An 18,405-nucleotide genomic window follows, 5' to 3' on the forward strand; every position below is an offset into this window, starting at 1 on the left:
ATAAGGCCAAAACCCAATATTTTTTGTTTTCGGGGGAGCAAACTCACAATCGGGTTAAATTAACAAGAAGCGGAGAAAAAAAGTACCAGGGACCTGGTGCTTAGGAGTTGCTTACCCCTCACTACCCTCATTCAGAGCAAGGTTGGATACAATGTTAGTCACACATACATATGATTATATAACAGCAAAAAATGTTTTTGTCAATAGCACAAAAAACCAAGGGTAGAAGAGAGAGAGGCATACAAGCGAATAATTTTAATTCACAATCTAGAACATTAAAAAACTACAAATAAGAACATCAATCACATACAGATCAAATGAAAAGACACAAATAGAAAGAATGTAAAATTAGTGTCAAACAATTATATAAGGCAAGGCTCCAGGTGACAAAAAGCCTTAAGGAGAACACACACAGGCGAGATGAATTAATACACCTTCACTTCCTGATACAAAAATGTTGCAAAATAGCGAGAATTTAGCATTTGCTGAGATTCAAAGTGTCGACATGTTTCGGCCAATGCTCATATGGGACAGTTTCTCAAGTGTCCATACAGAATACAGTTGTAGTGGCCATCATCAGGACAAGACATTTCTTCAAACACAGCCTTATAAATGATTCGATATTGGCATCACACAGATCTTTGTTTACACGGAACAAAGTCCCTGGCGATTTTTGACGAGCAACAAGCGCGATTGTATCAGCGTTGCATAATCACGTAAATCTATTGCCAAGTGAGTCCAAAGTAGTTTGACAATTAGTCAATAGAGGTTCTTAACATACTGCAGAAAGCAAAAAGGAAACCTCTCGTCACCGCCGCTGTGTACCAAATTTGATCTGTGTGATGCCAATATCGAATCATTTATAAGGCTGTGTTTGAAGAAATGTCTTGTCCTGATGATGGCCACTACAACTGTATTCTATATGGACACTTGAGAAACTGTCCCATATGAGCATTGGCCGAAACATGTCGACACTTTGAATCTCAGCAAATGCTAAATTCTTGCTATTTTGCAACATTTTTGTATCAGGAAGTGAAGGTGTATTAATTCATCTCGCCTGTGTGTGTTCTCCTTAAGGCTTTTTGTCACCTGGAGCCTTGCCTTATATAATTGTTTGACACTAATTTTACATTCTTTCTATTTGTGTCTTTTCATTTGATCTGTATGTGATTGATGTTCTTATTTGTAGTTTTTTAATGTTCTAGATTGTGAATTAAAATTATTCGCTTGTATGCCTCTCTCTCTTCTACCCTTGGTTTTTTGTGCTATTGACAAACATTTTTTTTGCTGTTATATAATCATATGTATGTGTGACTAACATTGTATCCAACCTTGCATTGTATCAACGGCCACACAATAGATTTATGTGGGCTCTAACACGTCAATACATCTGTTTTGCCTAAAATGCTCGGAACTGTAGATTTTCTAAGTGCTGTATGTTGTGAAAGGGTGGCTTCTTCTGATTGTAAATATGTCTAAATAATTTGCCTGCCATGTATTCCTTATTTTAAAAAAAGGCAATTTGAATACATCACGGTCTTTCTACCTTCAAAGCATTGTGGAATTTATTTTAACCTAATTGAAAAAAACAGATATGCCTAGTAATTTAACATATATTGTGTTTCTATTCTGTTGGAAAGATAACATGGCATGTCTTTGGCTCATATGTTCGTATTAGAGGGAAAACGCACAGAATGTATAATTTTAAATCCACGGAAGTTACGCCCCCCCCCCCCGCTCCCATCTTAGTTGGATCTAAGAAAATGAACATCTTTTAACTGTAAATCTGTCTCGTAGGTTTTGTACTCTCGAACTTTTCTTTCACAACACTGGTTGATTGTGTATTTCGTCTGACGTGTCAGATTAAAAAAAATTAAAGAAAACAAGGTTCTGTTACATGCAGATGTCCGTTCCTTTTTCTAGTGATAATGAGACACGTGAATTGTATGTTTGTGTTTAACTTTTAAGGTGAATGAATACTTTGTGTAGAATAAGACAATCAGTATATTCATGTATATAGAACTCCTTCAAGAGTTGTCCTGTGAGTCCATATCAAGGATGTGACGTTTAAGTGGCTTAAGGCATTTAATCCTCACGCTTCTCCGATATGTGCTTCTGTCTCCAGTTCATTCCAATGCCGGTCCTGTATGGCGTCTTTCTTTACATGGGGGTTTCATCTCTGAAGGGAATACAGGTATGTCATAGTTCCGTTTTTATTGTTTGGTGTTATGTAGCTTGAGTGTATGCACGTCCAATGCTATGTGGTGTATATATACATGTACTTAATGTCTTTGTGTATCTCACACTCTGGTGAATTTGTTTGGTAACACCCAATTGCTTCCATGTCATTTCAACGACAGAAATGACTTCGAAATTTGACATCGCTTTTTTAAATGTTTATTTGGGGGGGGGGTCCCCTCCATGCTCACCTTTCCGCTTCATTACTACCCCTACCCAAAACCCTCCCCACACACCTTGTACACCTTACCTATTAACCCATAAATACCCATATATCTTGTTAATGTAATTTCGAAGTAATTACTTTGTAGTAAATTACCACAAAGTAATTACTGTCGATAAAGCAACGGGATAACAACCTAATTTATTTTAGACCATGGACAACAACATTTTATGTACGTGTCATTCTGAACATGTGTGATCTGCATGGGGGTATTGCTGCATTCTCCTTTAGAGAACTTCACATTCAATACATACAGCAATGCTGTACCTCTTAAATACCTGCACCCAGTCGACTTGAATGCTGTAGGCAGAGTATATCTCTGCATTGCCTGTCAGTGTGGCTGGCATCGATGTCCCAGTCAGCTGTTCAGTGTTAATAGTTCATATCGGATGTCAAATCTGGCTGCAGGACCCACCTACCTCCACTTGCAAAAAGGCGAGCATTTGCCAACATTAAATAAACCAGTAGATAGCAAATGGCAGTAGTTGTTCTGCCAACACTGGGAGAAATTGATGTCTGATGTCCTCCGCATTTGCAAGTATCTGTGAGAGCATGAACCGATGTCCACTCAAAGGGATCGAAAAGAAAATCATTGTGAGATCAGAAAGAAGTGCATGCTGAGATTGTGGTCTTCATAAACAGAATATTGTCCCCCTAAACTGCTTATGCTAAGGTAACTGTATGTGAGTTCTCTGCTATGTAAAGCCCTGGGCTACCAGCAGAGTGCTTTGGACATGCCCGTAGCTCTATGATGTCTGATCCTGCACTCGCTATTGGCACGCTCTTCAGTTCTGCACCGGCACTGCGGTTTGAAGCGGTGAATGCTGTCCTGGCAAATGTTGCAGTGATTGGAGGGTCTGCTTTGAAGAAAATAAATATCTTGGGCTACTCAGGCTCTGCAGAAAGGAGAGTTGGAATTCAGTGGCTGCAGCAGACTCCCGTGATCTTTACTTCTCATCAGTAACTGTTCACCCATGTCACTACTAGTGGTTTATACTTTAACGGGCCATTTATCAATGCACAATTGGAATATTATGACAATATTATGTGTTATTAATTGCAACAATATTATTTTATACTTTACTATATAGTCCTTAAAATCATATGCAGCTACCAATTGATCGAATTAACAGGTTTAAGTCTCATGCAAACTGAATGGTGCTATTTGGGCTAAAATTGTGATCTGTAACATCTGTTTGTCTACTCTTTCAGTTTTTTGATCGTCTCATGCTGTTCGGAATGCCTCCAAAACACCAACCCGATTTCATCTACTTGAGACACGTCCCCCTGCGTAAAGTCCATCTCTTCACTCTGATCCAGCTAACATGCCTGGTGTTGCTGTGGGTCATCAAGGCTTCTCCGGCTGCCATTGTCTTCCCAATGATGGTAAACAGATGCAGTTATGGTTTAATGATGGTCGAGGGATCAGAGACCACAAATTCACATTCGGACACACAGTAGATCAGCCAATCAGGATCTTAAGTTTGTAGTGCTTCAAAATAACAAAGTTCATTTTTGCAGAGTTGAAACTGACAGCGTTTCATCGGAGTGGGGCTGTTCCTCCTCAGCTGCTGGGTGCTTGACTTGTGTCTCCCTTTTCCCTTTCTACGCTGTTTGCCCTAGGCCCCTGTGCCCCTATGTATCTGCTCACAGCTGTCTTCCATCTTTTTTCCTGCACCCACTCACCGTGACTTTCCCATATTTCGTTCCCCCAACATTGGGTCTTGTCTCTCGGACTTCACATTTTCCTCTCCTTTTGGCTCTCTCGCTTCTCTCCAGTTTTCACAATCCTCTCAATGTTAATGTTAAAGGATTTTAATGTTGTGTACAGGTGACACTTGCATGGTCTCTTGGCACTCTAGCGGTTCTGTGAAAAAATAAGAAGGGGAGAGGGTACAGTTAGTGGGGGAAGTAGGAAAAGAGTAAGGGAGCCGCGATGTGCTGTTTGCAGCTTCAGTTCGGATGGACTGTTCACTGAACCTGGTGCGAGATTCAGAAGCAGCCAACGTGTGGTCTTGTGCAAGGTTATGTGTGCAATGTCTTGTTGTTTCTGTGTTGTGAAGTATGTGCAGTTTGCTGTGCTGAGGAATTCTGGTTGTCTTTAGTGCAGTAAGTGGGAGGTGTATGCGAAGGGTTGAGGGTTAGCATTAGTTCACCCAGATGCGAGCGATGGCTAAGCTGCACAGTTTGCCCAGAGGTGATAAATGGCTGACTAATGCAGTTCACCTAGATGTGGAAAATGGCAGACTAACTCACTTCATCGGGGTGTGACAAATGGCCGAGTTACAGTTTACCTAGATGTGGCGAATGGCTAGCACTGTTCACCTCGATGTGACAAATTGCTGATATTCGCATTTCTTTCATGTGACACAAGCCAATATTCACATTTCTGTCTAGATGTGATGAGAGCTAGTATGCACAATTCTGTCTAGATGTGACGCAAGCTAATCTTCACATTTCTGTCTGGACTACCTAGCGCAGTTAGAATACAGTCCACCTAGATGTGATATATCGATAACTAACAGTTCTTCTAGATGTGAGACATAACTTAGCCTGGTAAAACAGTTCACAACTCAGTGAGTCTATACGGGGCAACAATTCCTAAATAGAAATTGGTACATGCAAACTGTAAGCTCTAGGGTGGTGGGTAAGATGGGATATGTGAGAGGTGGGCCAGTTTAGTGGGGTGCAGTGATTGCTGTGCACCCTGCCCGCACCACATTTGTTTTCTGTTGATGCTGGTTCACGGGTGCCTGCTTCCTGCTTCTCCGGCGGACACCGGCAGACCCCATCTGGAGCTGCTTCTGTGGGACCTGCCCTATGCCTTGAGGCCCTTCGCTGAGGGGGCTGCAATGGGCAGGGGGCTGCACTGGGTTTTGGGACTAAAGAGGGCTACATGCCTAATCACAGCACACTGGGTGGGGGGGAGGGGCGCAAGATGGAGTGGAGCAGTCCTGGTCCCAGAAGGTGGTTTTGTCTTCCTTTGAAGGAAAGCCCAATGATGGATAGGGAAGGTGGGGCAGGGGTGGGAAAGAGGGCAGGGGAGAGGTTACATATGATAGCCAGATACGGCAGATGCGGTAAAAAAAAGGAAAAGCAGAAGGGTGCAAACTGCAGCAAAGAACAGGGGAAAAATGGGAGGCAGGGAGTGCACAGTGTGGGAAAGGGGACACTCACCTCACAGGGGCCAGGAGGCATGTAAATGGTAGTCTGCACCAACAGGTCTCACCTGCTTCTCGCAGCTGCATATTTAGTGAAAGGGAACAGGGGGACTGGCTGTCATGTCAGTAAGGTATAAAACATACACTTTGTTTTTATGACAGTCATTTTTAAGTCCTATTTTTTCATTTGAGCATCAGACTTCTTGTGTGTGCTATGAATGCTTTGTATCCAGTGTGCATACTTCAAACCTAATGTCCAAGCTCTCCACTTTAGTCTATGGCTGGATGCTAATAACTTTAGTGCACTGGAGGCAGAGCGCTATCCGGAAGAGGCTCTTTTTCCATCACTTCGCGCCATCCCCTCTAAGCTCATCCTCAGCCATTACCTGTCCAGGAGGCAAAAAGTAAAAATACCCAGATTGTAACATAATTGAATTGTATGTTGACACTGTTTTATAAAAGTAATCAGATGGCTATGGTTGATGCATGTTTTACTTCTGGCACAAAGCTAACCAGAAGTACATTTGATCAACTTGATTGCATGGCTGTTGAAGTACGGCTTCTACTTTGGATGTAATTATTATTTTTAAATCTGTTTTTTATGGTGTTTTATCTGAATAACATTTATTGTACATGTTCATGGCTTGTAGCTATGGTGCAGGCAGATTTATTAAGACGCAAATTGTCTTCAGCTAGGGACGTAAGCCGGATCTGGGGTGCAGTTCTTCCTCAATACAAGAGTATATCACCAGATGAGAATAACCAATATGATGCATCACTACCTTTCGTTTGCTAGTATAACCCTGTCCAATCCCACGGATGCTCCAGACAGCACATCACACTGCCCAAGCCCCCGATCTTTCCAGATGAACTAAACTCTGCACAAACCGGTGTAAGGAGGCCTCCGTAAAAAGATTATTGTAAACTAATGCCTACTGATAAATGACACTGCTAATGTGTGCCCTTAACTATCACTCTCTCCCCCCACCAATACTTATTCAGGGTTTGAAGCAAAAAGATAAAGGGGTAACAACTCGGCCGAGCTCTTTAAAACTGCAAGGAACTGGCCAATCCTGCTACCTATCCTGTCCCTTCCCAGGCCCTCTGCATGGCTCTGTCTTCTCACTTCATCTCTAAAACTCAGGACATCCTGTCCTCTCTTCCTCTCCCCCTATCCCATCTACCCCCTGCTCTTCCTCTGGCCCTTCTTCAGCCACCTCCCCTCCCTCCTTATCTGCCTTTCCCCTGTTCTCCCCAGACGAGGTTTCTAGACAAGTCCTATCTATGAAAGTCTCATCAAAACAGGTTCATCCCTGTTCCTCCAAAACCACCAAGGACCACATTGACTCCCTGGCTCCTGCTCTAGCTGACTTCTGCAACCACTCCTTCACCTATGGAGTCTTCCCATCCCCCCCTGAAGCACTCCATTATGCACCCTCTCCTTAAGAAACCCTCTGCTGACCCGTCCTGCCCAGCTAACTATCGTCCAATCTCCATTGCTCCCTTCTTGGGAAAACTCCTGGAAAAGCTGGCCATCTCCCAGCTTAATCTTCACACTGAATCTGTTGGCTGTCTTTATGACCATCAGTCTGGCTTCAGAGCTGCTGGAAGCATGGAAACCGCTCTCCTGAACATCTGTGAAAACCTACACTCAAACCTTGATTCCAACACCCACTGTGTCCTCATCTTGCTTGATCTCTCTTCTGCCTTTGACACAGTCAACCATGCCTTCCTGCTCAACAGTCTCTGTGATAACCTGGGGATCACCGGTCAGGCCCTGGCATGGCTGACTTCTTTCCTCTCTGATCGACCTTCTCACGTCTAACTTGGGGCATTCCTCTCCTCTCTTTATCTCTACCTGTGGTGTCCCCCAGGGGTCTAACCTCTCACCCTGGCCATTCAACCAATACCTGGCACTTCTTGCCTACCGCATTGCCACTCTCTGCCCCAACTTCCAGTGCTATGTGGACGACATTTTCAGGCTACCTTCGGCCACCTCTTCATCTCTCATCTCTGACTGTCTGCTATCCAGGAGGGTTGTGGCGCTAATGATCTCTGCCTTAATGCCAGCAAGACAAGGCATGCCTGTTCCCTCCTTTCCTGTCACTCTCTTGGCCCTCTTCCTACTCCCACCTGCGAGGCAAACACCTCGGGGGACATCATCGACTCCACGCTCTCCTTCTCTCCTCACATCTCCCACGTCTCTAGGAAGTCACATTACTAGCTGCACCTCCTCTGAGGTATTCTTCCTTTCCTCTCCTTCCCCCAGATGCTCACTGTCTCCAGAGCTCTGGTTCTCTCTAGGCTGGACTACTGCAACAGCCTCCACATTAATCTGCCTACTTATCCGCTCTGCCCTCTGCAACTGATCCAGAACAGGACTGCAAGACTTGTCCTTGGCCTCAAGCCCAAGGATCGTATCTCTCCAGGACTGAAATCTCTGCACTGGCTCCCACTGGCTGCGAGGATTAAGTTCAAAACACTCTGCATTGTCCACAAGGCCTTCTGGGGCCTGGGGCCTCAATACCTTCAACTCTCTCTTCCTAAATATCTTTCTTCTCGAGCTCTTCGCTCATCTGCCTCCAACTCCCTCAGGGTCAGTCGCTTCTCCAAGCAACGAGTTGGTGGTAGATCTCTTTCCTTAGCTGGGGCCTCCCTCTGGAACAGCCTCCCTGAAACTTGAGAACCATCTGCGGTTACAGAAGCACCTCAAAACCTTCCTCTTTGCACCTGCCTTCCCCCCTACTCTCCCCTGCTGAATTTCTGGCTAAACTGTACTGCTTTCCTGGCCGCCCTCTGATCTTGGGCCCAGGTCCCCTCCCCCACCAGTTACACACCTGCACTGCCACCCTGGCAACTCCTGCACTTGGGCACTGTTTTCTGTATCCCTAAAGTCCCCCACCAGCACTTTACACCTCCTGATGTCTGCATACGCTTACCCCTGCACTTGCCACCAGCTGGCCCTACCTCTTATTGTTATTTATTCTATTACCTCATGTACTGCACTGTCCCCTTCCCACCTCCCACACCGCATTTTTCCTCTTCCCCTGCACTTGCATGATCTGAATGATATTCGGCCTAGAATGATTGCTGTCTGTCTTCCCTCTGTCCCCCCTCCCTTGTCACGTCGTGTTTTGAAACACTTGTGTATAGGTGGGTTATAAATGCCATGTCATATCATATCATATACTCAAACAAGTATATAGCTATGCCGGGATCACACATCTCCCCAGAACGTGGATGCAGAACCTCGCCTGATGGGCTCTCTTACTTTCACTTCACAGCCTGTGGTCTTGTGTGGGTCCCTGTGCCACCGTCCTGGGTTACATGTTCTTCCACAGGCAGGCTCGGACTGACCTATATGGCCATAGGCCCTTTGCCAAACCAAACCAAACCAAACACGCAAAATTCTGGTGTGGGCTAGTTTTTGGGGTCAAAGTGAGCCACTTTTTTGGCGAATGTGGGTCAGTTTGATCAGCTACTTCACTCTGTGGCTAGTAGTTTTGCCCAATGTTGCTGAATATATATATTTTGTAATGTTTGTAATGTTTCAAAGGCCCAATTTGCATCGTATTTTATCAAAAAACCTCCCCCTTGGGTACTATTCAAAGAAGTCTGTCACAAAAGAATGAATAGCCATTTTCAACTGTGGGCCACTTTTCCACAGGCCCTGCAACCCTACTCCTAATTGCATCATTTGTGCTTCTTTGATCTGAACAGAGTTGCACTTCACTGCCCTATGCCACGTGCCACCTATCACCACGGTTTCACCTATCACCAAGGCCACATATCCCACTATTACCAGTTGACTGCATTTTAATGCCCTCCCTTCTTCTCATTTGATTGTAATTGACTGCATTGGTCCACTGTTGTGCTGCCCCCTCAAGGCACGCAAGACACTATGGTTGAAATCAATACAACCTAGACTTTCCAGTTAGGTGGAGGTACCGCTTTCTTAAAACCGGAGACCAGTGTTTGAAAGTAGCGTAATGTCTTAGTGGTGCCACTTGTGGGGATAAGTGTTCCCATTATGGCAGTGGGCCTGAAGATGATGGTTACGCATTTACCTCCCCTTTCCTCTTGTGGCAGGTGTTGGCACTGGTCTTCGTTCGCAAGGTCATGGATTTCTGCTTTTCCAATCGCGAGTTGAGCTGGCTGGACGACCTGATGCCCGAGAGCAAGAAGAAGAGGCTGGAGGATGCCAAGAACAAGGCCAAGGATGAAGAGGTAAAGACATCTTGGGAGCTTCCTGTAGATCACACACACTCGGAAGTTCCCTGCGCTCTAATTATGTGTCACATGTAATCACCAGCTGCGCTTCCATCCGGGCAGTAGGGCCCCTGGCGGTCCAGCTACACCAGAGCAGCGACCCGGGGCGTGTAGCTCTAAATAATGACAACAGAAGCAAAAAAACCTCTTGGCAAACTGTGTAACTTAAGTTGACATATGTTAAATACGCTCACTAAATATTCTCTATTAATGAACAAGCAAGGTGCCAGCTGACATGTTTCGTGCCTGAAAGCCCCTCTTCAAGGCTTCAGTCTGCTTTCTCACTTGTATTTCGAGTTTCTCAACAGCATATTTGCCATATCGTCCAGGTATTATGTCAAACCCGATCCCCAATTGTAATTGTGCACTTTAAAATTCATTGAAACCCATACACCAAAGCACTGTAGTCTATCAAATGCTGGCATCTTCGCTGTGGATTACTTACTAGTATCTCCACCGAACCCATAGGAAAACAGATCGGCACACAGGCACTGGCTACCTTCAACCGCTCATCCACACCACAGGTTTCACATCTGCCTCTCCCACTGACCCACTAATGACCCGGGCCTTACCTTTCTTGCAGAGCCACGAGCAGCAAACGCACCAAATGTGGCAGAAGGACGCCCTACTAGACAACTTACCTTACACAAACTTCAAAGCGGTCTCATAAATATCTTGGAACCCACATGCTTTTGTAGCATAGATGAATGCGTGAACGCTTCGGATCAATTGCACACCTATCTCAAATGCCGTTTAGTATTGCTGAGATCACTTGACTTTAAAATATATATTCTTCATAAATCGACTTCCATCAAGTAACTATCAAAGAGGAGGTGCATCAGCTTGTGCAGTTTCCCGCAGCGCGTCTACTCGCATTGGGCAGCGTTGGAAAAGCAAGTTAGAAGTTGCTATATGGCTTTCAATCCATTTTTAAGTGCACAGGACCACTTGGGTATCTGGTTGGTTAATTATAGCAAATATGCGTTTGAGACACTCTAAAAACACGAGAGAAAGCAAATTGAAGCCTCCAAGCAGTGCCTTATGTCATGGAACACGTGACTCCTTGCTCATGATCGGATATATTTTATTTGTATCGCGCTCGTACACAAGTGTTTCAGAGCGCGACTAGGCAAGGGGGGGGGACAAGAGAAAACACTACACAGCACAACATAAAAACGATCTTACTAGGCCCAGTGACATTGAGAATGCGCAAGTGCATGGGAAAGGGAAAAGGGAAAAAGTGCATGGAAGGGGGAGAGTGGAAAGTGCAGAAGCCGAGGAGCGCAGATAAATGAAATATATATAGAAAATGGAGGCAAACTGTGGTAGTGCAGCCAGCAAGTGGCAAGTGCTGTGTTTAAGGCAGCAGACTGGGTAAGTCTGAATAAGTGCAGAAAAAGAAGAAAAATGGGGGGGCTGTATGGGTACAGATACAGTCCCCAGTGCAAGGGGTGGCCAGGAGGCAGTGCAGGAAGGTGGCAGGGTGAGCAGGTACCTGGTCCCAGGGGACAGAGGGTGGCCAGGTGCACAGTGCCAAGAGCAGATCAGCAGGGGATAAAGGGAGCGAAGGCAGAAGCAAAGAGGAAGTTTTTGAGGTGCTTCCGGAACCGGAGATGGTTCTCCTCAAGTTTTAGAGTGGCAGGGAGGCTGTTTCAGAAGGAGGCCCCAGCTGAAGATAGAGATCTACCCCCAGCTTGTTTCTTATAAAACGACTGACCCTAAGGGAGTTAGAGGAGCGAAGAGCTCGAGAGGTGAGGTATTTGCAGAGGGATAGCTGAAGGTATTTTGGCCCCAGGCCCCAGAAATCCTTGTGAACAATGCAGAGGGTTTTTAATTTAATCCTTGCATCCACTGGTTGCCAATGGAGAGATTTTAAAGCTTGAGAGATCCGATCCCAGGGCTTGAGGCAAAGGACAAGTCTCGCAGTCCTGTTCTGGATAAGTTGTAGAGGACGGAGAGTAGAGGCAGGTAGATTTAGAAAGAGGCTGTTACAATAGTCCAAGATAGAGACAACCAGAGCTTGGGATACCATGAGCTTCTAGAGGAAAGGCAGAATACCTCTGAGGAGGTGCAGTCGGAAGTTTGACTTTTTAGAGACATCGGAGATATGGGCCGAGAAGGAAAGTGTGGAGTCAAAGATGACACCAAGGTTCTTAGCCTCACAGGTAGGGGTAGGAGGAGGGCCAAGGGAGGCCGGCCAGAGAGTGCGGGAAAAGGATGGAGATGGTTTGCCGATGAGGAGGATCTCCGTCTTGCTGGCATTCAGACAAAGATCATTGGCAGCACACCAATTTTGAATGGCAGTTAGGTAGTCAGAGACGAGAGAGGGAGCAGAGGTGGCCGAGGGCAGCCGGAAAATGAGTTGAGTGTCATCAGCATAGCACTGGAAATTTGAGCAGAAAATGGCAATGCAGTGAGCAAGAGTTGCCAGGTATTGGTTGAAAAGCCAGGGTGAGAGGTTAGACCCCTGGGGAACCCCACAGGTAGAGAGGAAGATAGGTGATAGGAAAGACCCCAGTTGGACCTGGGAGGGTCGATCAGAGAGGAAAGAGGTCAGCCAGGCCAAAGCCTGATCAGTGATATCCAGATTATCACGTAGACGGTTGAGCAGGATGGTGTGGTTGACCATGTCGAAGGCAGAAGAGAGATCAAGAAGGATGAGGACAGAGGGAATGTTAGAATCAAGGTTGGAGAGCAGATCTTCACGGATATTGAGGAGAGCAGTTTCCATGCTTCTGGCCACTCTGAAGCCAGACTGGTGGTCATGGAGACAACCAGCAGAATCTGAATGAAGGTTAAGCTGAGAGATGGCCAGCTTTTCCAGGAGTTTGCCCAGAAAGGGTGTAATGGAAATTGGTTGATAGTTTGCCGGACAGGAAGGATCAGCTGTGGGTTTCTTGAGAAGGGGATGCACAAGGGAGTGCTTCAGAGGGGAGGGGAAGGATCCTGAGGCAAATGAGTGGTTGCAAAAATCAGCAAGGGCAGGAGCGAGGGTGTCAATGTGGTCCTTGATGGTTTTGGAGGAACAGGGATGAACCTGTTTTGACAAGGCTTTCATAGATCAGACTTGTCTTGCGACCTCGTCAGAGGAGAAAATAGGAAAGGAAGAGAAGGATGGCGGGGTGGTGCTTAAAGCGGGGTCTCCAAGCACAGACTGAGAGAGAATAGGAGGGGGAGGGGAGGCGAGGGTGGACAGGATGTCCTGGGTTTTAGAGATGAAGTGCGAGGAAAGGGCATTGCAGAGAGCCTGGGAGGCAAGAGGAGGGGAGGAGACTGCTGCAGGGTTGGCAATATATTAATAGATTTGTATGAACATGATAGAAATCAATAGTATCTTCCTGTGCTTCGATCACTTATTTCTCAATAATGTAAAATGCTTTGAAACTATCTAAACACCCTGTGGGGACTACTGCCATTTGCACTTAAGTGCAAAATATGCCCTCTGTGCAATGTTCAACTTTTGCACCGTGTAGTGGAAAAGTGAAGAGTAAAACATAGGTGAAATCACTTTTACACTTCCAATTAATAATTGTGGAAGACATTTGCAATGGTTGACTTTGAAATCTTCCTACTTTTCCCATGTGGTAATTTCAGGTGGATTCCGTGGGACTCCAAAGCAATAATGCTGGGGAGAGCGGGGGGGGGATGCATATCCAACTAACGACAATTGCAGAAGCATTACTGCCAGCATTTAAAGAGTGTCCTACTCCCCAACTCTGGTAGACACATTTTGGGAAACCCTGCAGATCAGTAAAAGTGTACCGTACCGCAAATTTTTCCGATGCGCCGGGCTTGGGAAATGACCCACCCTAATAGTAAGCTGTTGAAATATACTGCACATTAGCATCAATTTGAAACATTGCTTCTGAATAATTAATCGTATTGTAGTGGCCTGAGCAGAGCTTCCTCAAGCTCCAGGAAGAGCGTGGCTAGGAATAAAGGCTCTCCGTTGGCCGCCAGGCTTCGGCCTCCAGGTTGATGCAGCTGCTATGCTGGTGGCTTCGACTGTGCCTCGGAAAATCCCTATACTCATTAATTCGATTCAGATGAAAATAGCTGACCCAGGGATGCCTTTTTGCCAGTGGAGGTTCTGGATCTTTTCTGTCATTTAATGACTCTGATAGGAAGTGATGTCTGCATCCTGTCAAGAATCACTATACAGGAAGAACCGGGGAGTAAACAAGCCCATGTTCGGCTTTGTTTCCGCTTCTGAATCTGTTCTGTTGTAAGGTATTTTATCGTAACGTTTATCTCTTGTTTCCCAGATAGTGGCTACTTCTTTTTAAAAACTATTTTTTTTTATTCTATCACCCCTTCTCTGAACCTCCTGCAAAATTGTGGTGTTCAGGATTGGTCCAGTGGTGTTGTTTTGGGGTCTCCCAGCCAAGTGGCTGAGGATTAAGTCAATCTCCAATCTTGGGTACTCTGGGACCCTCTAGTATAGTGCCCTGTCAAATGTTTACAGGCACCAGTATGTGAGAATCTTGCACATATGTGTCTCCAAATCTGGTCCTAAAGAGAGTCAGCCACACCAGATTTCCAGATTGACACCATGTACATAACTCCCATTTGTGTTCGCTGCGTTTTGTGCAGATATCGTGAAAACATGCTGTGGATTTGGAGAACCCCTTGCACAGCCGTTGCCTCCACGGTAGCTCTTATGTAGTTCCTATGCAGAGTGGAGAACGGGTATACCCGCTTTCGTTCTTCACTGATAACAGCCAGGCCGGTACCTATATGTCTTAAATATGTTTGGTGAGCGCATCCGCCCATGATCAGGTAGGGGACTCTTCGACCAATAGGCAGGCCCGCGATGGAGACCAGTGATGCAGACCACTAGAAGAGCCGTTGCTGCATGCATGGCAGTCACTCTGGTGCTTGGAGTCTGTAGAAGAATGTCAGCATTCTTGGGGGAGGGCTGGCTATAGGAGCGAGAACCGTGGATAACAAAGGCTCACTTTGTTTTCATCCCTGGCTTGGCCACTAATTCAGTTTTCTATTCTTGCCCCAGTGATGCCCACCCATGACACAACAAAGTGTGCACTGGAACACTGTAGGGAATATGAGATTCGGCATAGGGGGAGAGGAAAAGACATGGTAATGAAAGGTGAAACCACATCAAATGGCAAACCATAAAAAAACTGGTGTCCTCAATCTTAATATGTACAGCCCTAAACTATATGTGTAATTAAACTAAGAAGCACTTTCTCCAATACTGTTGGCCTACTTGCAAAGAACTGGGGAGTAGATAAGACACTGTTCGTCTTTGTTTCGGCTTCTGAATCTTATGTTGGACAGTATTTTGTTGTAATATTTATCTCCTGCTTCTCAGATAGCAGGTATTTCTTTTAAAATGCTCTTGTTTTTTAGATTCTCTCACCCCTTTTCTGAACCTCCTGGAAAATGATTGTGTTCGTCTGGGTTGGTTTGAAGGTGTTGTTTTGGGCTCTACTGCTTTGGGATGTTTCTCTTGGATGCAGTCTTGATGTCCGTGCCACTCACCTCCTTGTATTTCTTTACTTACAGGATGATGGAAAGGTGCTGGAAGTGGTGGATGAGAAAGGTGTACAAATACCGATGGAAAGCAGCAAATTACTTAGTAGCCCGGGGAAAAATAACAATTGCAGGTAAAATCTTTGTACAGCAACATTGCACTCCGCAGACGATTATGTCCAGATAGGGTGATTAAGTGTAGAGCGTGCTAAACATTGAAGGAACTAAAAAACTACTGTGGCTTAAAAGAAGGAATTAATCAATATAAATGGAAGCAAAATGCAGAAGCACTTATTGCCTTGTCCTCCTGGACCGCTATGTGGCTTTTGACATTGACGGTCATGTGAGTCTCCGTGAAATTACCTATACGGACGTTCTTGGCCATTTCCTGGATTGATTCTACATCTTTCTTTCTGGACATACATAACAAGTTTGTTAGAGAAGGGCCTTCCAGGTACTCTGTCCAATTGGCTTGTGGAGTGCCAAAGGGGTCTATAGAGTTTCCCATGTTATTTCACATCCCTGCAAAGAAACTAAGGGTCTGAGTCACAGAGTGTTTTCCAATTGGATGGCACCATTATAAAATGCTTCTGCAAATCGGACACTCGGGGTCCTGGTCCGGGCATTATTCATCCACCAGTTTGCAGATGATGCTTACCTTTCAAGTAAGGTGGCCTGTGTAGTTGATATCCACAGACTGAAGTACTCTCTCAATATTATAGAAGAACCAATATCCTCTCACTTTCTCCACACTAATGCCTTCCAAAACCATGATGTTGTTTGAAACTTCCTCCTTCACAAGCCTGGTTCAATCTTTGCTCTCTTTCAAATGTTTTTGGAGTATTGCACCTGTCCCCACCTTGGGTTTTATTCCTCGGTATTGGTTTTATTTTTCAAGCCCATGTCCCGAAGATGGTGCAGACTGGAATTGATCAGTTGTCCTTTCCATCAACTCTTGCTACCAATTCCTTTACCCTCATTATGGAAGTGGTGCTTATAAAAGTTTTCTACGAGAGTACCTAGCTGCACCCATGACTACCCTTTGTTACTTGTCACTCCTTGGCGGGGTGGTTCCCCTGTCCTCCTGCCCGATCACCAGCCTGCTTTTTGAGGTCAAAATCAGGAAAAATGGCTGTAAACAATTAAAGAAATGACTGTGGCTGACACCTTCCATGACTGACAGTCAAACGTCTGACTGCAAGTAGCAATTAAACCATCCTTCGCATCAGGGAAGAACTCTTGAAAAGCCTAGGTCGCAACCAACCCTCAGCCTTATTTTTCTGCATCTCTCAGTGGCCTATGAAATAGTGGACAACCAAACCCTCGTACTTTGTCTGTGCAATGCATGGACATTTCCAGAGCGGTACTGAATGACCACCTCTCTCATATACTGATTGGGTACTACTAGCAATAGTCCAAGATTCCACGAAACCCCACTTTCAGCCTTTCGACCCAGGTGCAGCACAGAAATGGCTACCATCAAGGTATTCAACGATACCCCTAAAATCCTCGATGCTAGCAGTCCTTGCCTCCTAGTTCTCCATGACCTGTGTAAGGGTGCAAAGTAGGAGACTGACACACAGGGGGCATGCATTTTGTTGTAGACATTTAAACCAAAATGAAAAGGATTTTCAAAAGGGGTTTTCCTGCCTCGAACAAACTTAGGCTTCTGTCAGGAGATTGTGTCAAAAGCAGAGTCCACCATCGGGTCAAAAAAAGTATTTCCTTCCCTTATGCTCTTAATCAACTAAGGAAAAAAGAGGTTCATTCAGAAGAATGGTTTTCCAAAGTGTATTTGTAAGAAAGTTGAAGTGTTCTTCTTCCAAGGCACAACTTAAAAGTCTTAACAAAAGGATTCCCTGCCAAGGCACATAAAATATAAAGTCTTGTAACTTCAGAATAGGGTAGATGGTTACGCCTTTTAATCTTCCTTGAATTTCTCGTAAGGCCAAGAGGATGTCTCCCTTCCCTTGGTCTTTTAGGCTTCTCACAATGTTCATTAACACCAGAGGGAATGACTCATTTCCCCTGAACGTCCTTAAGCCTTTCACGATGTTCATAAACACCAGACACAACCCCTGGGGATAATGTCTCTTCACAAAGCCAAGAGAATGTCTAATTTCTCTTGGCATCTCTCACGGGGCTCCTTCTCCAGGTCTTTTCCAGCTTCTCACACTGCCAAGAGAATGACTCCCTTCTCTTTGCTTTTCAGTGTCCACAAACACCAGAGGAATGACTCTCTTCCCCCGTTTTATTTGTTAGCGTGGATCCACCACCAGCCTGGCTTACCACTTGGCCAGGTGTTGTGACTGTGAAGAACAAAGTCCATAACACTGTATCATGGGTAATAACCTCCTTCCCCCGACTCCCTTGGACTAACAGCCAATCTGGTTCCCTTGTTTGCCAGGTACTCTGACTATGAAGATCAACGTGCACAACAATGTATCAGGGGTAATGTGTTCCTTCCCAGGGCTTTCTCTTGGATTCACAGCCAGCCTGGTTCCTACCTCTGTCAGGTACTAGGACTATGAAGATCAAAACAAGATGCACTGGGCTGTTAAGTGTGTGGTGCCAGACTCCACTCTCCTCTATGTACAGTCCCTCTGGTATTCTCTCCTGCCAGATACTGTGACTGTGAGGATCGATGAGGATGCTTTTATGGGTGCGGGTCTCGGACTTGTACTTTCTATCTTCTGTCAGGATCCCAGACCCTATATTCATGTCTATTTCTTTCTTGATATTGTTGGTTTCTCCAGTCTCTTAATGACTTGGTGACAGCCCCAGCACCTTCCCCACCACCACCACCTACCTTCTCCATGGTCTTGGGGCCTCGTGGCTGCCTGCAGTCTGTTGTGGGGCTAGCGTGAGCTTCGCTCATTCTGCAGCAGCTCTGCAGCACCAATCTAATTCCAGGTAGTGGTTCTGCTACCCGGGATCCTTTCACACCTGGAACCTGCTCCCTCCAGCCCCTCTTCCCCCGAGAGACCAACTCTGTAGCTTTCGGCTTCTTCATGGTGTCCT

The 18,405-nt window shown here is 45.5% G+C and overlaps 1 protein-coding gene across 1 annotated transcript in view; it reads left to right on the forward strand.

The window, feature by feature from the left end:
* The window catches only part of SLC4A8 (solute carrier family 4 member 8), an 846,795-nt gene that overhangs the window by 744,435 nt on the left and 83,955 nt on the right, over positions 1 to 18,405 (forward strand). Inside the window, exons 20-23 of the mRNA XM_069653405.1 lie at positions 2,126 to 2,194; positions 3,674 to 3,847; positions 9,712 to 9,849; positions 15,418 to 15,518. Of these exons, the coding sequence (XP_069509506.1) occupies positions 2,126 to 2,194; positions 3,674 to 3,847; positions 9,712 to 9,849; positions 15,418 to 15,518 (482 nt within the window). The remainder of the gene's footprint in view (positions 1 to 2,125; positions 2,195 to 3,673; positions 3,848 to 9,711; positions 9,850 to 15,417; positions 15,519 to 18,405) is intronic.

Source organism: Ambystoma mexicanum, chromosome 3q, assembly GCF_040938575.1.
Source record: "Ambystoma mexicanum isolate Mex_15411 chromosome 3q, UKY_AmexF1_1, whole genome shotgun sequence".
Lineage (NCBI taxonomy): Eukaryota > Metazoa > Chordata > Amphibia > Caudata > Ambystomatidae > Ambystoma > Ambystoma mexicanum.